Source organism: Portunus trituberculatus, chromosome 45 (assembly GCF_017591435.1).
Source record: "Portunus trituberculatus isolate SZX2019 chromosome 45, ASM1759143v1, whole genome shotgun sequence".
NCBI lineage: Eukaryota > Metazoa > Arthropoda > Malacostraca > Decapoda > Portunidae > Portunus > Portunus trituberculatus.
Window position 1 is genome coordinate 2,754,089 of NC_059299.1, and position 17,500 is coordinate 2,771,588.

The 17,500-nt window shown below is 38.8% G+C and overlaps 2 protein-coding genes across 4 annotated transcripts in view; one reads left to right on the forward strand and one right to left on the reverse strand.

The window, feature by feature from the left end:
* LOC123519251 (cysteine and histidine-rich protein 1 homolog) overlaps window positions 1-9,754 on the forward strand; it is a 10,960-nt gene extending 1,206 nt beyond the window's left edge. Inside the window, exons 2-9 of one of the 3 annotated variants that reach the window (XR_006678976.1) lie at window positions 2,534-2,666; window positions 3,053-3,158; window positions 4,219-4,348; window positions 4,682-4,784; window positions 5,177-5,337; window positions 5,599-5,801; window positions 6,237-6,346; window positions 9,115-9,754. Coding sequence is in view for 2 of the 3 variants with exons in the window: in XM_045280380.1 (XP_045136315.1) it covers window positions 2,534-2,666; window positions 3,053-3,158; window positions 4,219-4,348; window positions 4,682-4,784; window positions 5,177-5,337; window positions 5,599-5,801; window positions 6,237-6,264 (864 nt within the window). In the remaining variant the exon portion in view is untranslated. Of the gene's footprint in view, window positions 1-2,533; window positions 2,667-3,052; window positions 3,159-4,218; window positions 4,349-4,681; window positions 4,785-5,176; window positions 5,338-5,598; window positions 5,802-6,236; window positions 9,089-9,114 lie in introns of those variants that run through there. The other 2 variants (XM_045280380.1, XM_045280381.1) reach the window with 2 other exon arrangements.
* Window positions 1-13,728, reverse strand: part of LOC123519249 — a 29,414-nt gene extending 15,686 nt beyond the window's left edge. The window contains exons 1-3 of the mRNA XM_045280378.1: window positions 13,551-13,728; window positions 12,774-13,152; window positions 1,769-1,945 (exon numbers count right to left, since the gene is read on the reverse strand). The gene's annotated coding sequence lies outside the window, so the exon portion shown is untranslated. The remainder of the gene's footprint in view (window positions 1-1,768; window positions 1,946-12,773; window positions 13,153-13,550) is intronic.
* Between the last annotated feature and the right edge of the window lie 3,772 nt (window positions 13,729-17,500).

Here is a 17,500-nt window from a genome sequence, read left to right on the forward strand (position 1 = left end):
TATTAGTTGTTGGAGACAGCTGGGTCAGATTCATTTAATATTTTTCGCAAACATCACGATCAGCAGAATTATTTGCTTATTTTCAGTAATTACGGTTGAAATTTTACTTGTCAGTTGCCTTTTGTGGTCCATCCTTGAGGCATGAAGAGTTAGGAAATGGGTGCATGTTAAAATGAGTGTGTTAACCTTCTCTTTCAGCTGCCATATAAGAAGTAACTCAGTAATAGTATTCTGTTGGTATATAATGAAGCTGTTAGGAGGATTGTCACTATTGGGAGAGGACACAAACATTAGGAACTGCCTTCATATTTAACATACATGGCTATAAACAATTAGTAGAAAGATGTATTCATTGTATTAATGGCTTTGTTTTCCAGCATATTTATATTTTTTTAATCTCTCGCATAAGAAACGCTGTATTTCATGTTGCTAGTTGACAAAAAAGCTAAAGAGGTAAGAATGATGACTGCTGTTCATAGCTTTAAATATGAAAGTCCAAAAGAACTTCTTGTACCCATGTATATATGCAGTTATACCTAGTGTTAGTAGTCCCTAATGTATTTGTGTAATTTTTTTGTTTGTATTTTTATAACATATCGAGGTGGATAATTTTGTTATCAATAAAAGAAAATATTGCTAAGTAGTTCATTGAAATAGTTTAGGTGGTCAGATCTTTCACGGATTTGTGAGAATGTCCAGTGTCACCGATGATTTTGTCCGGATTGTCATCGCGGCAGAGAAGACACACAGTGTTAAGGTCAAGGGTTGGTGTCTGTTGTGTCATTCTAAAGAAATCGTGTTCTTGTACTTCAGAATCTCTTCAGTCTGGGAAATTTTACAGTATTGTTTTAAGATAATTCTTGTAAGAGTATGAGTATGTTGTATGAATTAATTTAGAAAAATAAAAGGTTTATACAGTTTTGCACTATTTTGAATATATCCATGTTTCTCTAAAATACATAGCTTTCACAAATTGTTTTGCATATATCTAAAATGTAGCAAAAGAAATACATCAACTTAATGCCCAAATTTAAAAGCTGTATCTATACTAATTGCTTAATTATATGTTAAAATTGGCTGGCAAATGAAAAGTAGATATGGTTGATGATCTGTTTAACATCATAGTACTGAATGAATGGCACTAAATTTTTCAGTTTAATTTTTATAACATCTAAAGAATTGTTGGTACATATAAGCAGATTAAATTATATAGTTTTCATTAACATGAAACTTACTTTTGAAACAAATTAATAAGTGTATTTACTTTGTCAAGATTAATTATTACACTTAAGATTATAGTTATAGAGATACACTCAGTGACTTTATATGACTAAGTATCAATAAGTGCAGTTAACTCAGAGGTCTAAAACATCCCAGCTTATTCTAACAAAATACTTTTAGACATCAAGAGTGTACTGACTGAAGAATTATATTTGAGCAAGTGTAAAAGTATTTTAGCTCAACCTTCAAAAACTTTAGTGATAAAAAGAAGGCCAGGGCATGTGATCTTTTGTCAATTAAATCTTACAGTTCAAAATTACCTGAGCAAGGAGTCTGGAGTACAATTCATTAGCACAGTAGTTTCAGTTCATAGACGACTTGCAATGTATAGGCATCTTACTCTAAATCTTTTCTTTTCTTACCTGTCTTCACTCTCATGCATTTTCGTGTACTGTTTTTGTTTATTCTCTTTCCTTCCTCCCATGCTTCCTCCTATGCACTGGAAATATGAACTTTAACTGTCACTATTAGTATTAGTTTACTTTACCTTGGAAACTTTTTCACAATGGTGGTGTTCCACAAGCTGTTGTAAGAATCTTCACCTTGAGGAGAAGAGTGCCAAACTTCCCTTGGCCCAAGACGGTGCTGAAGCAGAGTGAGGTGTCTGCCAATCCCTTCCTTCCCAACCCTGGATGTTGCAATCTTGTGTAGGGCACCAGGACCACTGCAGAAATATAATCAACTTGGTTTTATTTATGCTGTGAAATCTCTTAATGCTTTATTGATATTAACAGCTGAACAGTGTTTAAAAAGTGGGTAAGACTTTGGTAAGGAAAGCACTGCTAAATATCCGTGAAGAATAACAAAGCTGCCTCCTTAAAAACAATCAATATGCAATTTTAAAATCTCATACATCTCCCTACATTAAGTAGACTTGGAGAAGGATACAGCAGATATGTAGTAGTTGTGTGTGTGAGGCTGAGTATATAAACTGTTACAGATTTATAATTATTGTCTCCCCTCCCAAAATGGTGCAGCTGTTGTACTAATCTCTGTAATATTTATTTCTTTACAGAGAAATGAGGACACTTTTTGAGTATCGCATCAAAAATTATAGTCTCCGCTTTCATGCTATTTTGCTATTCATAAAGTCAAATCATGAATTGTTGATAAATTTTTCAATGCTTAAAGTGAATAAATCTTGCTCAAATAGTTGTTGTAATATCCTCTTATTCAATGTAATAGGCTTTTGCTGTTGCCTAAATCTAGCAGTTACCAAAAGTATGCGTTACAGTGAAGTATTCTTTGTCAGTGTTCAAATGGACATCTCATGTGTGCTGGCTGCTTCACTCATCTCCTTGCTGATGCTCGAATTCGGGACGAAACTGCCACTTGTCCCAACTGTCGTGTGGAAATATCGCGTTCCCTCGCCACCAGGAACTTGGGTAAGAGGTTGTTTCAATGACTTGATCAGTACACTAGTCACATGTAAACTCCACTGAGGTCAAGTAAATGATAAATGTTTAACTGAATGCCCTTATACAAATATTCACATTATATTCACACAAATTATGTGGTCATGTAATTGGATATGATGAATATTGACCCTCCTTTTAAGAAATTATAAAATTAGTGTTAGGTATTTGCATTTAATGTTATGCATTGATGCTCACTTATGATTTCCTATTGAGTGAATATGTCTTACTATAAATGTTTTCTTGGCATATACCCTGCTGGGGCTAGCACATATGCCGCATACCACATGACTGACATTGCCAAACCTATCGGATCATAATGATGTGTTTCCCCCTCGCCAATGTTTATCTCATAGCGGTAGAGAAGGCCGTCTCGGAGCTGCCTGCCGAGTGCCAGTTTTGTGGCCAGAAGTACCCTCGCAACTCCCTCGACCGACACGAGGTGGACCTTTGTGAGGAAAGGTCAATATTGTTGTTGTTGACGTTCCTGGTGGGGCTTAGTGTTGGGGAAGACCTGCAGCTCCTTGTACTTGTTCATGCATCACTTACAGATTGATCTTTTTTTTTTTCCTTTTATTTTTATTTATTTATTTATTTTATTTTTATTTATTTATTTTTTTTTGAGGTCATATCTAACAAACTATGTAATGTACTCAAAATTTTATTCTTCTGCAAAATAGATTTCCATAGTCATTTAATTTATTAGATATTAATGAAAGTTGTTTTATGTCATTTTCTCTGAAAATTCAGATATAGATATAGATATATATATATATATATATATATATATATATATATATATATATATATATATATATATATTATATATATATGTATGTATCAAGAGAGTTGCAAATTTATTTTTTATAGTTGAAGATTTCATTAATTTGTATAATTCACTGTAGAAGTTTGAATAATGTAGTGCAATTTTGAAGTGTTTGAAATGTATGTAGTAATGCACAGAATCAAGAGGCAAATGGAAGTATAAGAGATGGTGTCAGAGGAGTTGAGTGGATGAGTGGAGGGTGTGGATGAGGCAAAGCTGCTGTAGATATGTAGATGGAATGGGTAGTAGAACTTTATTTTCATGGGACCAGTTATAAGACAAAGACAAAGACCAGCCATCCATAGCACCAGACAGATAGTAAAGGATATTAAGTATGGATAAAATTACTATGTGAGAAAAGGGATGAGAGGAGTGTGTACGTGCATGTGAAGGTGAAAGGTGACAACGTAGTGTGAGGTGATTTGAGTAAGACTAATTTGAAGTTGTCAGCTCTTAGTAGCAGTAAAATTGGTAGTATTTAGTGAGTAAGGCTGTTCCCTTGGGAACAGAGTATTAATTGAGAAAAGTCAATCTAGTTTTCATGGAAAGGGCAGATTTGTTATTATCACAGTTACTAGTATTGCTTAAAAAGAAACAGAAGAATTCTCTTTGAGAAATATGTAACCTTTATATTCACTTCATATCAATCCATAATCACTTCATAATAATGAGAAGACATTCCACTGTGATTCTCAGTGGCGTAACTTTTTTTTCCAGACCTGTGCATTGTCAGTACAGTTTACTTGGATGTGGGTGGCGTGGACCACATCATGAAGTCAACAGTCATGAGCAGCAGTGTCAGCACCCCAATCACAGTGGAGCTCAGGTCAGCACAGGTTTCCTCAAGTACACTAGCACACTAACTGAATGGTTGGCTTATCCTCCTGAGTCATTGCAAACTATTCTGTACCTTTGATACCTCATTGAGAGACTATTGATAATTGTAAGAGCAGAAAGCTAGAAATATCTTATCTGAAATTTTTATTAATTTAATGTTGTAGGAAAGTTTGAAGAGTTATCATTGACTTATGTATTTATGAAGTAAATGATTTATAAGATATCTTCAGCAATCTCACAAAAATGTACAAGATAGCATGCCATATAAGAATATTTCACTATCAGTACTAACAGCTTGCATCACCTGTGTTCTTTTCTCCAGGTTTTTTCACATCTTCAGAGGCAAGCAGAAAATGTTGAAGAGGCTTCAAAGATATTCACTCAGATAATGTCTGTACTCTCATTTGAGAAGATTACTTTCAATGGTGAGACTTATATGCTCGTTATTGAAGTTAAACATCTAGTATGTATCTTGATAGCTCAGATCAGTATTTAAAATTTTATGATTTGGATACAAGCTGTAAAGAGAAAGAGTAATTCAGTTCTCCCCAGACACTCATGTAGACAGCCTGTCTTGCCTACACATGTGGTGGTCTGCCTTACAGATAAGCCTGATAAAGCTTCCAAGGAGGTTCTCTCTCTAAGGATCTCAGAACATTAATGTATGAATTTGAACAGATGAACATAGTTACAGCAACATTGCCTTTAGAAAGTTAACAAATTAGTAGTATGTATCTTCATAACAAAGAATGCATCACCAACAGTTACATTTACTTCATGTCTTTGCCTTTATCCTTCCCTACCCACGGAACAACAGACCTGCAGCTGAAGCCGTACCGCACGGATGAGTTTATCCACAAGTTGTTCTACGAGACGAGTCGATTCTCAGCCCTGAGTTATCAGTGGGTGATCAAAGCACGACTCAATGACAACCAGAAGGATCCCCACCTCACCTGTAACCGCTTCATTACCTACCAGGTGACGATGGGTGGGCTTTTCACTTACTTTTTTTCTCTTTAGTTCAACAACATTATTTCCAAACTCCATCCAGGTAACAAAATCTCAATATAGATTCAATTTTTATCCCTCAGTGAAATGTTAGTTATTAAATTTTGCATAATGATGTTTTCATCCCTCTTTTGTATTTTCAAATTCTCGATCAAATGAATTTCAGTATCTTAATGGTGTCTTTATCAATGAATTTCCCTCATGGTTGTCGACATGATTATTTCTCCTCAGCTCATTGTAAAGAGCAAGCCAAGCAGCCCCATGGTGGTGCACTTCATGATCCTGAGAGGCCCTTTTGGTGACATGCGAGTCAACCCTCACATCTGCCAGTTTGAGTTCACAGAAAGCAACACAGAGAGTCCCTTCTTTGCGCTGCCGCTGCCGGACAGTGCAGAGTGCAACAAGCTCTTGGCTGCTCGCATCATTGACTTCAGGTGAGGATGTGACAAGTGAACGTCATCTGTCACTTGCAGGACCAATGGTTGTCATGTATTCCCAAAATGCAAATCTTTCAGTATTTTCTTGTCTGCTGGTCTGTAGCTTAATTATCTAAGCAAAATTGCTATATTTGTTCCATGGTTAGTAAGGTGACTTGGCAGTATCTGTATTGCAAATTTTCTCAGCAGATTGCCCATGGTCATACACTTTCAGTTTATGGACAAAATCATGATCTGTGATTTATACACATTTATTCTCAGATCATTTGCACACATCTCCCGTAAGAGTCCTGTCCAAATTTAGTAATTTCCTACAGTCAGAATTAATTCTCCTTTGTCAAATAGGAACACTTTGAAGTAGGCTATATTTTTCACCATTTTGTTTACAGCAGAGACTTGTAGCATTCCTGAGAGTGGTGTGTTGTTTTTCAGATTGATGATGGGAATGGTCACCAAGTAATGGAATACACCATTGGACTCCCACTTGTAAATTCATGTTCTTGGGTGCCACTGTGGAGATGGCATTAGCACTCTGGCAGCAGGTATGATTAAGACATGCTCGTGTTAGTTTCTGATGCATTTAGTGGTACTGGGATTACATGGAGCCCTTGTCAGTTATTGAGATTAGTAGAAAAAAATATGCTCTCCAAAGTTTCCCCAGACAAGATGTAATATGTACATAGTAGTGAAAGTATGTAGTCTAATATGGAGCTGACGTGAAGGGCTTTCATCAGTGTACCTCATCACAGTTATTCATGAAAACTTACCATAAAAAGTAAAGTCTAAATAATGATTACTATTGATAGATTGCTGTTGCCTTCTATCCTGTGAAATTTGTTGATTTAGTTCATATTTAATTTTATTTTAATAATAGAAAATTTTAAACAGTGAAAATGTTCACACGAAGCTGAACAGACTTGAGGCAGCTAGGTGTTGAGGTAACAGTAAATGTTTAAACAAGAAGACTGCAACTTGGCTATTAGTGTCACTACCACAGCAGTCTCAGCGTAGGAATAATACAGTGCCACAATGACTTATGTCTAAAGCAGTAGGCAAGCTCACATTAATGTACACTCTGTAAGGATCTTTGCAAGCTTCAGAAGCTTTCATATTAAGCTTGATGTAAAATTAGAAGCTCATTGACCATTTGTATTCACCAAACCATTAATTTTGCATTCAGTGAAACTCATATGTAGTATTTTCATCATAGTTTTATGAAACTAAATTCACTGAGGATATACATTTTTCAAGTTCACCCCTATTACACTTGAGATCTTTCAATCTAAGCATAAGTATGGTGGCCAGGCACAGGTAGTTGCACAGGATCTCTATCATGTTTCTTAGTCTAATTAGTTTGATCACCCATCATGCTTACTCAAAGTGTTTGCATTTTCTTTCTTCACTTAACAAGATGTTGGTATCTCAGGATTGGTCAAGCTTTTCTTTGAGTAAGCTCCGCTGTGAAGTAATCCAGTTTCATTGATCTGATATACATTAAACAGGGTACATAATATTACTTATGATGTTATGAAAAAAAATCTTACTCAGTACAAAAGATGATGTTAAAGATTTATGAAAGACTTTGCTGAGTATATTGTACTAACATTAACACATCTACCTTATTGCAAATAGTTGAAAATCAGAACTGTGGACAGTTGTAATTTTGAGCTGAAGTCCCGGTAATAAGATACTAGTTTGAGTAAAGTAAGACGTAGAAATAACTAATTATTCAATACAGTAATCATATGTTTATATTGTTATAACATCTCCAGAATCACTTCATTATAATTCACTGGAGTAGGTGAAAAAGATGTCTCGTGTTCTCAGTGATGATATTGTGGTGGTTCTACTAGTAGTGTGACAAATGAAATTACAGTCATGGAGTCAACATTTATGTCAACAATTGTCTCAGTTTAATAGAGGCATTTCATTGGAAATTTGCATGCTCATAGTAAGAAATACCTAATATTGGCAGTATCAATTAATAGTAGTAATAAAATAACTATTGAGATTAAGTAATATATATGATGAACTAGAGATATTTGCAAAATATTAAAAATAATTTATTTATAATTGCAACAAAGATACAGTTGCCAGTGTAGATTTTCAGCATACTATTTGACCTACCTAAACTAAGATTATTGGTCAAATTCTGGAATCCGTTCCCAAGACATTTTCCCCACATGTTGGACCAGTGTGTTGTTTTCAAAACTACCATAGATGCAAAATTTATATACCAAATATTTGTTATAGATAATGGATATGAATATTTATGATGTATAAAATGATAATATTTATGTGTCTTACAAATGTAGGATTAATAAGTATCTTTAAAGTGCATATATGCCAGGACAAGAATATATAGAGTTGCATTTGTATGCTGCCCTGTGGGAACAGGGTTTAAGGGTTTGCCGAGATGTTGGATCTTCATTTTAAATTATTGAGTGGTATTCTTCACTTGCTTTCCATGCAACTATAGCTATTTTGACTGATGCAAGAGCAGCCTCGAGAAAGCCAATGGGATGGTGCCTTGTGTGTGAGTGCTTTGTTTTGCAATGTCCCATTCTCACATTTCATAATTAATAGCTCATATATAGTTGGTCTTTGCTGTGTAGGCAGCAGTCCTCACTGTTCTCCTGTGAAACATCCAGTTATTGAAATCAGGGAAAGGAGTTGAGATCTCAAATCTGTTCTCTGATGGGATTATATACTGTACTGCATGCTTCTTTTTAGACAACCATGGATAGACACATTGTATTTTATGAGACCCTATCATATTCACTGCTCTGAGTAATGCAAACTGTTTAGGGAAGATGAATGCAATTAAATTTACTATTGAGAGATTTTGGTCTCCAGCAAGCAAGGGGAGTACATAAGAGGAGTAAATATCTTAGTTAGGCTGATGAACCTGCCATTTTGGTGCACTGTGAGGCACCTCGGGGCTGCTCACTTCACACCAGTCCAGGAAAGTAGTTTGGTGCATATATTAATGGTTTTGCAGTCACTTGTGTTCATATTCTCTACATATTGTAGGTTTTATTGACTCATTTATTGAAGTGTAGGTTTAATAATTATGCTTTCTAGCATACTCAGGCTTTAATGACATGGAGATTGTTAGTTATGTAAATAATTTTGTTCTTCATTTGTCTTTTACATATGTACTGTACAAATCATTTATAGCTTTCATCATGAGAGACAGTTGGCAGTGTTGGAAAATTTAAATTGTTACAAACTTATTGTATTTTGGCCATCATTCATGAGCTGAATAAAGCATTAACCATTTACATCTTGATTACTGACGCTCATGTAGGAAATGTGTGGTGGAAACCTGAGGTCGTGTTTGCTGCTCATCTTCTGCTGAAAAAGGAGTGGCAGGTTGTGCAACACTGCTTTCTGCTCCCTCTTGGCTAGAGTACTGCATAGGAGGCACTCAGACCTGAAGTGTTGTAAGTAACTCATTGTTATAAACATAACCATCTATTTTTAAGAGCATTGTGATATTTGGTTGAGGTCTGAGGACAGTGGACCTTTGACTGGTTGCCTCCTTGGTGCAGCTTGACATGGGAGTGGTGGTCTTGGCATTTCATAACATTACATTATTATACATTTCTATTACATTATTATTACATTTCTAGGCACCACTTCAAGTGCTTATAGGCCTTTATAATGGTGATGCAGCAAGCTTAGTGCACTTAATTCTTTGAATAGTGTGACACACAGCATAACGGAGATCTTTTACTTTGGCCAAGGAAAAAATTAAAAGCATCTGGGAGTTGCCTGGACACAATGAGTCAAACTTATGCATGTACATCTTGTTTGCAGCACTGTATAGAGTTTGTGCTTTACAATAACCATGTACAGAACAAATGCTGCTGTGAGCACATCATGTTATGCACTTACATATACTATTGTGCATTGTTGTCAAGAGTGAATACAATACATAATCATATGATGTGGTGCATTAATTGAATTAATCCTGCTGTGTATAGTTGTTGCTGTGTATCAGTTGTCATACCTCTCACACATTGCTAAGCACTGTGTCAGTGTAAAAAGTGTTGGACTTTCTCTCACTTGGCTAAGAAAATAGAGTGGCTGTAAATTCCGCTCTGGTATTTCAGGAAAATAAATACATAACCAAGATAATCATTATATTACAGTACATGGTTCATATCTAGATAACTTTAATTCATTTTTGATTATTAGAATGGACTCTTGAGGATGTGGTCAGTGGGAAGCTGACACATGAGCAGACAAATCTGCTATTTTCAGATATATAAGAAAAAAAAAAAAAATGCATCTCAGTGATATTTCTTTTTTAACATTTTAAATGGCAACTCTATAAAATGTGTATGTCCATTGATTGCCTGTCACATAATACATTTTACTTGCAGTGTGTGTGTGATGGGAAGTGAACAATACAAGTAAGTGCAGGAAACTTCTTTTCTATTGTTAATATTCAAGCTGGTGAGACTTTTGCAACATTTTACTTATTTGATGATGATGAAGCATCCGACCAATCAGAGGATTGTTAATAGTCTACCTATCATTGTGGTTATGTTGATTAGGATTTTGCAAGATTTCAGTGTGTCTGGAACTATCTTCCTATTATTTTTCATTTAGTCATATAATTTTCTCTCTCTCTCTCTCTCTCTCTCTCTCTCTCTCTCTCTCTCTCTCTCTCTCTCTCTCTCTCTCTCTGCTTTTAGTTAAATAAATCGGGTCATGTTGGTAGCCGAGTCTGCATGACAAACAAGTAGTAGTCTCTTCACTTGTTTATTTACTCTTAAAAGTCTTAATTTTCCTCCGGCATCAACTTTCCCTCCCCCCACAAGAATGGCTGGGAGGGAGGGAATCAAACACGTATAATAATGGATAGGATAAGGATTCTGTAATGTCCGGCTAAAAGAGACAGGAAAGGAGGGATAAACAAGCGTAAAAAGTAGCGTGATCTTGGAATATCCTAGATGGAGGAGGCGTGGTGTGGAAAGCACGCGAATAGTGGCATAGTGCACAGTAAAACCTGGAATGCCGCAATTAAATGGGCATGGGGGTGGGGGAGGCACACGTACAATAGCGCATAGTAGAATATCGCTGGAGGCTGGAATCTCGCGATTAATGGAGGGGGGCCGGGGCGGAGGATGAGACCATTGGCACTAGGTATAATCATCTTATAAGACATTCCTTCCAATTATAAACAGGGAAGGGGCTCACACTAAAATCATTGCGGAATAATCTAACGGTTTAAGTCTGTGAGGTCCGTGATGTGAAGGAAGAGCGCTGATGAGGTAAGTGATTGTAAATTGCACTTTTTTTTTTTTTTTTTTTTTTTTTTTTTTTTTTTTTTTCTCCTCCGAGTCTCCAATGTGTCAAGCACGTGCTGCGTAGAGAACATTGATGGCATGCATGATTTCCCGTAATCCTGTTACTTCGAATGGTTTCGACATATTCTGGTAGCAGTGAATGAGAATGTCAAGGATATTTTGATGATGTTCTGGTGGCAGTGAATTATGAGAATGTCAATTGTCAAGGATGTTTTGATGATACTTTAGTTTACCAAGGATTGCAGCATCAGTAGGAAATCATGCAGGAAAATCCAAGCATTCATTTCAGTCGCCTTAGAAAAAATTTCGCCATGTGGGTCCTAACCGCCTTAAAGTGCGTGCCAAGAATTGACCACTTGTCGCGAGCATGCACAATGACCCTCCCCGGTGGTGGCATGCAGTAATGGACGCTTCCACTCATGCCACGCGGCCCTCCTTTACTCGCCTTACCCTCACCCCCTTGCCCACACACTTGACTCGTAAGCTTGCAGGGACAATACCGACTGACAAACGATTGCGAGGAAAAGTTATAGTAGTAAACTTGAGTGGAAGAAGTTAGTTGTTAGACCCTGTTAAGTATGAGGCAGCATCCTCATTCAGTGACTACACTGGGGCATGCTTGGGGAGTGACGCTCATGGAGAAAGTGGAACTCATCACAAAGATTATAAATAGCTCTAGAACAATGTGGTGGAATGTACTGTACATAGTCAAACAGTTGAACCCGTATTTTGAAACGCGATGGACTTCCATGAAAACTTTACAAAGGCCATACGAATGAGCAACAAGTTTTCATATATCTTTTTTTTTTATCTAACTGGCAATACAGAACCGTTATTAAATTAAATTATGAAAGCATCTTTATATCACATCAATGACGTATGTATAATCATCTGATAGAAACAGTCGAGACGGACAAACGTTTGTGATGGCGCCGTGGAGGAATGATAAAACTTTCCAGTCTCGAGACTTTCGACGTGCACAAGAACGCATCGAACTATCACATGATTTCAGTCAACACAGTCTCTAATGGCCAAAGGTGGCACAAGGGAGACTCAACAATGAATATTTTAGACATCAATTTGTTCCCGTCGATCAACAAGCAGAGCCGGACGCAAAACTTCACATAAGTGGAAAGAGGAGAGATAATACAAGGGTGAGGGTAATGCAATACATGGAAGCGTGGTAGTGGTTGAGAATAATACTTGGTAGTCGAGTGTCATAGTAGGAGAGAGAGAGAGAGAGAGAGACGTCCATACTTCCTCAACCAAGGACAAGTGGCTGAAGAACACACACACACACACAAGTTGATTGAATAGTAGTAGTAATAATAATAATATTGCATGTTGTGATAACCCTCCTCTTAAAAGTAACTCGTCAAATATCAGTTTTTGTCATCTTTCTTATATATATATATATATATATATATATATATATATATATATATATATATATATATATATATATATATATATATATATAGAGAGAGAGAGAGAGAGAGAGAGAGAGAGAGAGAGAGAGAGAGAGAGAGAGAGAGAGAGAGAGAGAGAGAGATTGGCAGGAAATTAAAATAAATTCCATCTTAGAATGGTGTCAAGAAAAAAAAAACTAAATATAGGGGGCTGTCTGCTACATTCACCTCTACCTTACCCTTATTTCACCGCCGACGCCACCAGCACCACCACACACTTGCAATTCTATCCGGCAGCCGTAACAGGTTTTGCCTCTTTTTTTTTTTTTCGTAATCGTGGGATCCTGTGTCCGTAGATGCTGGAAACCGTCGATGAGCACTTTTGTATTCCCAGGTCACCGATCCCAGCGCCGCACAACACTATCACAACACAAGGTGGGGACCGGGGAGTATTACTGCGACTATTACTATATTTGTCTACGTCTCCGTGTGTACAGTAAGGATTTCTAATATTATCGGTAATGTGTGCACGAACTGATTAACTCTCTTCACAAATTGGTTATCTCGAGTCACTGCTGTTTTTCCTTGTTCTCTTATCTCGTTGCATATTTGACTAACCTGTATGATTCCGAATGTTATTGTTTGTCGTTAGTTAAGCAATGAACTCACGCCACACTCGCTAACTCCATCATTACCACCATCACCACCACTGCTCCCACCACCACCACCACCACAGGATAAACTCATTACCCTTGAGCAACACGTGGAACTTTTTTGCTTTCTTGTTCCCCTTACTAGTGTTGCATGTTCACACCTCGCAACACTTTTGTTTTCCAACTCCTCACCTTCACTTATCCGTAATACATCACAAAGACACGTAGTAAGGGCACACAATAGTATTTTTGACGATGAACACTAGGACATTAATTTTGTTTTCCTTCTTTTCTTTATATTTTGGCGCACTCTTCCTAGTTGCGTCCTCACCGTCAGTAATCGCGTAAGATGACAATAGGTACCTTCGCGATCCAATCCTGCAGTCCCGCGGCAGGAGAGACAGGAGGGTAGGTTAGGGAGGACAGCAGTCACAGCACCGCGCGGATAGAATGAAGGTCTGAGGGGCTTGTCACTAATCCACCCACTCGCTTGCTCACTCGCGACCCGCCGCCAGCTTCACCACTGCCACACTGCCTGGTCTGTCATTCCCTCCTCTGCCAATGGGTGACACGTTTTCTCTCTCTCTCTCTCTCTCTCTCTCTCTCTCTCTCTCTCTCTCTCTCTCTCTCAGTAGATATATTCGTATTGTGTTGTCTACCCTTGGCCAAGGCTGCGTGTTATCAAGTGGCCGAGTAGCGTGTGCACTGGCCACCGTGTGTGTGTGTGTGTGTGTGTGTGTGTATCTTTGCGACACCGTTCTACATGCAGAGAGAGAGAGAGAGAGAGAGAGAGAGAGAGAGAGAATTATGCATGCTAGTAGTTCGACGCAGTGGCAATGATAACGCCCTTGCATTACGTAAACAATTTCTTTCTTTCTTGTTCTATCTACACCTGAAACTCATCATCATATTTCCACCTTTAGATCTTACGTCATTACTCTTTCCTTTAACTACATATTAACATCACTATCACAGCTCTTCGAAGATAACAACAGTAAATTTTTAACAAAGATAAACGTATTCTTTTTGCTTGACGTTATGATGTTATTGGCGTGTGGTATTTTAAACTTTTTTTTCCTTTTTATCTGTTCAGAACCATTTTTTCAAGGCTATGCAGATGATGTGTCGTGTCCTTATGAGCGTCTTTCTGAGTGATGATGTAGAATATTCCTGTAAAGCTATAAATACTATCATCAAAATACCAGAGACAGGAGGAGGAAATGTTTCAAAACGTATTTGTGTTTTTTATTTTATTTTTGATAATGCAGAATCCTTGTTAAACTATCACTGCAATCATTAAAACGCCTCTAAAATCCACACTAACTTCAATCAGTCCCTGCTGATTTAGGAGATAGCACACGGAGATGTTAAAAAATACGGTTTCAAATTTTATACCACCACCATCCTTTTTTTTCCAGCTTATATTGTTCTACAGTCTTACAGCTAACTCGTCTCCCAGCGTAGGGGCAACCTTCCAGAGTCTTAGAGGGGAAGGTAGAGGGGGATTAGCAGACACTAGGTCATATCCCCTCACCTGTGTACCTGTAACATGTACAACCTGATGTATCCTTTTTCACTCCTGGTTCAGCTGTACCTTTCTTGAGTCTGAGAGAATAAGAAAGGAACGAATTAGAGTTATGTAATGGTCGCTGCGCTCTCTCTCTCTCTCTCTCTCTCTCTCTCTCTCTCTCTCTCTCTCTCTCTCTCTCTCTCTCTCTCTCGTGTGTGTGTGTGTGTGTGTAGGTGGAGGAAGACACTCACAGGAGGCAGGAAGAGCGACCTTCTTTTAACGAGCACTGGTTTACTGGGCGGTTCACTACTATACCCACTGTTAAGTCTCTCTCTCTCTCTCTCTCTCTCTCTCTCTCTCTCTCTCTCTCTCTCTCTCTCTCTCTCTCTCTCTCTCTCTCTCTCTCTCTCTCTCTCTCTCTCTCTCTCTCTCTCTCTCTCTCTCTCTCTCTCTCTCTCTCTCTCAGATTTACAACATTAACAAAACATTTTCCTCGAGTTTCCTGCTCACTGCGTTCCAACTCTTTTGTCTAACTCTACACCCTTTCCTCTCCCCTCCTTCTGCCACGCCTCCGCCGGGACAGCAGGTGGGCGGGAGACTCACTCTTATCAAGGCCACGGCGCTGTCCATGTTTCTTACACAGGCAGCGAGACACGAAGGTCGCGGGGACAGACGGGAGAGTGGGCTGAAGGAAGATGAGAGGGAGAGATGACTTGGTTAAGGAAAGGACAGGCAGTGGTTATCAGCTCAAATATAGTTCTAATGCAGTGTAGGAGGAGAGAGAGAGAGAGAGAGAGAGAGAGAGAGAGAGAGAGAGAGAAAGAACAGGTTAGTAAGAGGAGAGGGAAAAATGCAGTGAGGAAACTTGGATGAGCCGCAGGAGTGAGGGAGGGAGGGAGGCTGGAGGACTTCAATGCCAGACTGTGGGTATTCATGAGATGGGGAACACCAGGCGCAGGGAGGAAGAGGGGGAGTAAAGGGTGGAGTGAGAGTGGAGAGGTGGTGGTAGGAAAGTGAAGTTAAGAAAAGAGATAATAATGAGAACCTGTTTTTACATTTTTTCTTCCCTTTTTTTCTGCATTCATTCTTAGAACTATATCTTTATTTCTAACACCTATTTCTTACTCTCATTTCTGCTACATTAACTTGCTCCCATTCAACACTCATTTCAACCCATTATTTTCATCCATTTTTTTTTTATCATTAATGAATTTTACACTTCTGCGCTTATACTGAGAGAGAGAGAGAGAGAGAGAGAGAGAGAGAGAGAGAGAGAGAGAGAGAGAGAGAGGAAGAGTTCTCGATTAGGTAAGAAAAAAAAAAAAGCACTTGGGAGAAATAGTACTTGGTCTCCCCCGGTGTTAAGAATATCACGTGTCTGAGCATTGGTGAGGGGTGTGGGGGAGGAGGAGGGGGAGACTGGGAAGAAGAGGGGACAGCTGGGTGCAGGCGGAGTGTAGAAGATGGCAGAGGAAGGTTAGCAACTTAGCAACACTTCCCCTACTTGAGAAACTCCCTTGTGCGTGAGTGTTGACTAACCTAACTTAACCTAACTTAATCTAACCTAACATGACATAACGCAGCATAACTTATCCTGACCTCTCGTGACCTTACTCAACACCCAACATAGCATAGTAGCATACCATGAGGTTGTTTATCATAACGTAACCGAACTTAATGAAGCGTGTAAAATATGTCATAATGGCGAAAGAGAACAAGTTAATTAGCATAACTTTTAGGAGGAAAAAGTATCAAATGAGAGAGAGAGAGAGAGAGAGAGAGAGAGATGCCGGAAAACAATTTAGTTACCATTATAACTTTTGTGCCTCGATAATTACCTCAAGTACCTAAGATGAAGAAAAGAAGAAGGAGGAGGAGGAGGAGGAGGAGGACGAATGGTAAAAAGGGTAACATGGAAATTTTCTCTCTCTCTCTCTCTCTCTCTCTCTCTCTCTCTCTCTCTCTCTCTCTCTCTCTCTCTCCTTGTCCTCGTTCTCACCCTCTTCCCCGTTAGGTTGTTATTGCTGTTGTTGCTCTTCTTCGCCATCGTCGTTGTCCTCCTCCTCCTCCTCCTCCTCCTCTTCCTCCTCCTCCTCCTCCTCCTCCTCCTCCTCCTCCTCCTCCTCCTCCTCCTCCTCCTCTTTCATAACATTCACACCGGTCTTCTTACAACGATGAGTGTGTGTGTGTGTGTGTGTGTGTGAGGAGGGGGCAGCTCCCAGGCCCCTCCGTAACTGGCTACATCCTGGGGGGAGGGGGATGTCGTAGGAATGAGAGTAGGGGAGAAGGGGGGGAAGGAGGGAGAAAGGAGGGAGAGGAGAAGAAGCTGGAGGGGAAGTAGAGAATAGGGAGATGAAGGAAATGAGCTGGAGGAGAGAAGTGGAGAAAGCAGGGAGGAGGAGGAGGAGGAGGAGGAGGAGGAGGAGGAGGAGGGGAGGAGGAGATGGTACTCTTGAATAGGACACTCCAGCATGTCCTCCCTCCTCTGCCCCTCTCATCACCTGTGTGTGTGTGTGTGTGTGTGTGTAGATTTCCGTTTTCTACTTTTTTGTTTCAGAAAAGTACATCATATTTGTCTACATTTAGTCATCATCATCATCATCATCACCACTATCCCCAGTTGCTGATATCTAGACCTCAAATATGATACTGATAATACACACACACACACACACACACACACACACACACACACACACACACACACACCTCAGTAATAGTCTGGCCCATATATTTACATAGACACTTATAGAACCTCTCCTTCCTCCACCAACACCACCACCACCACCACCACCTACGCCAA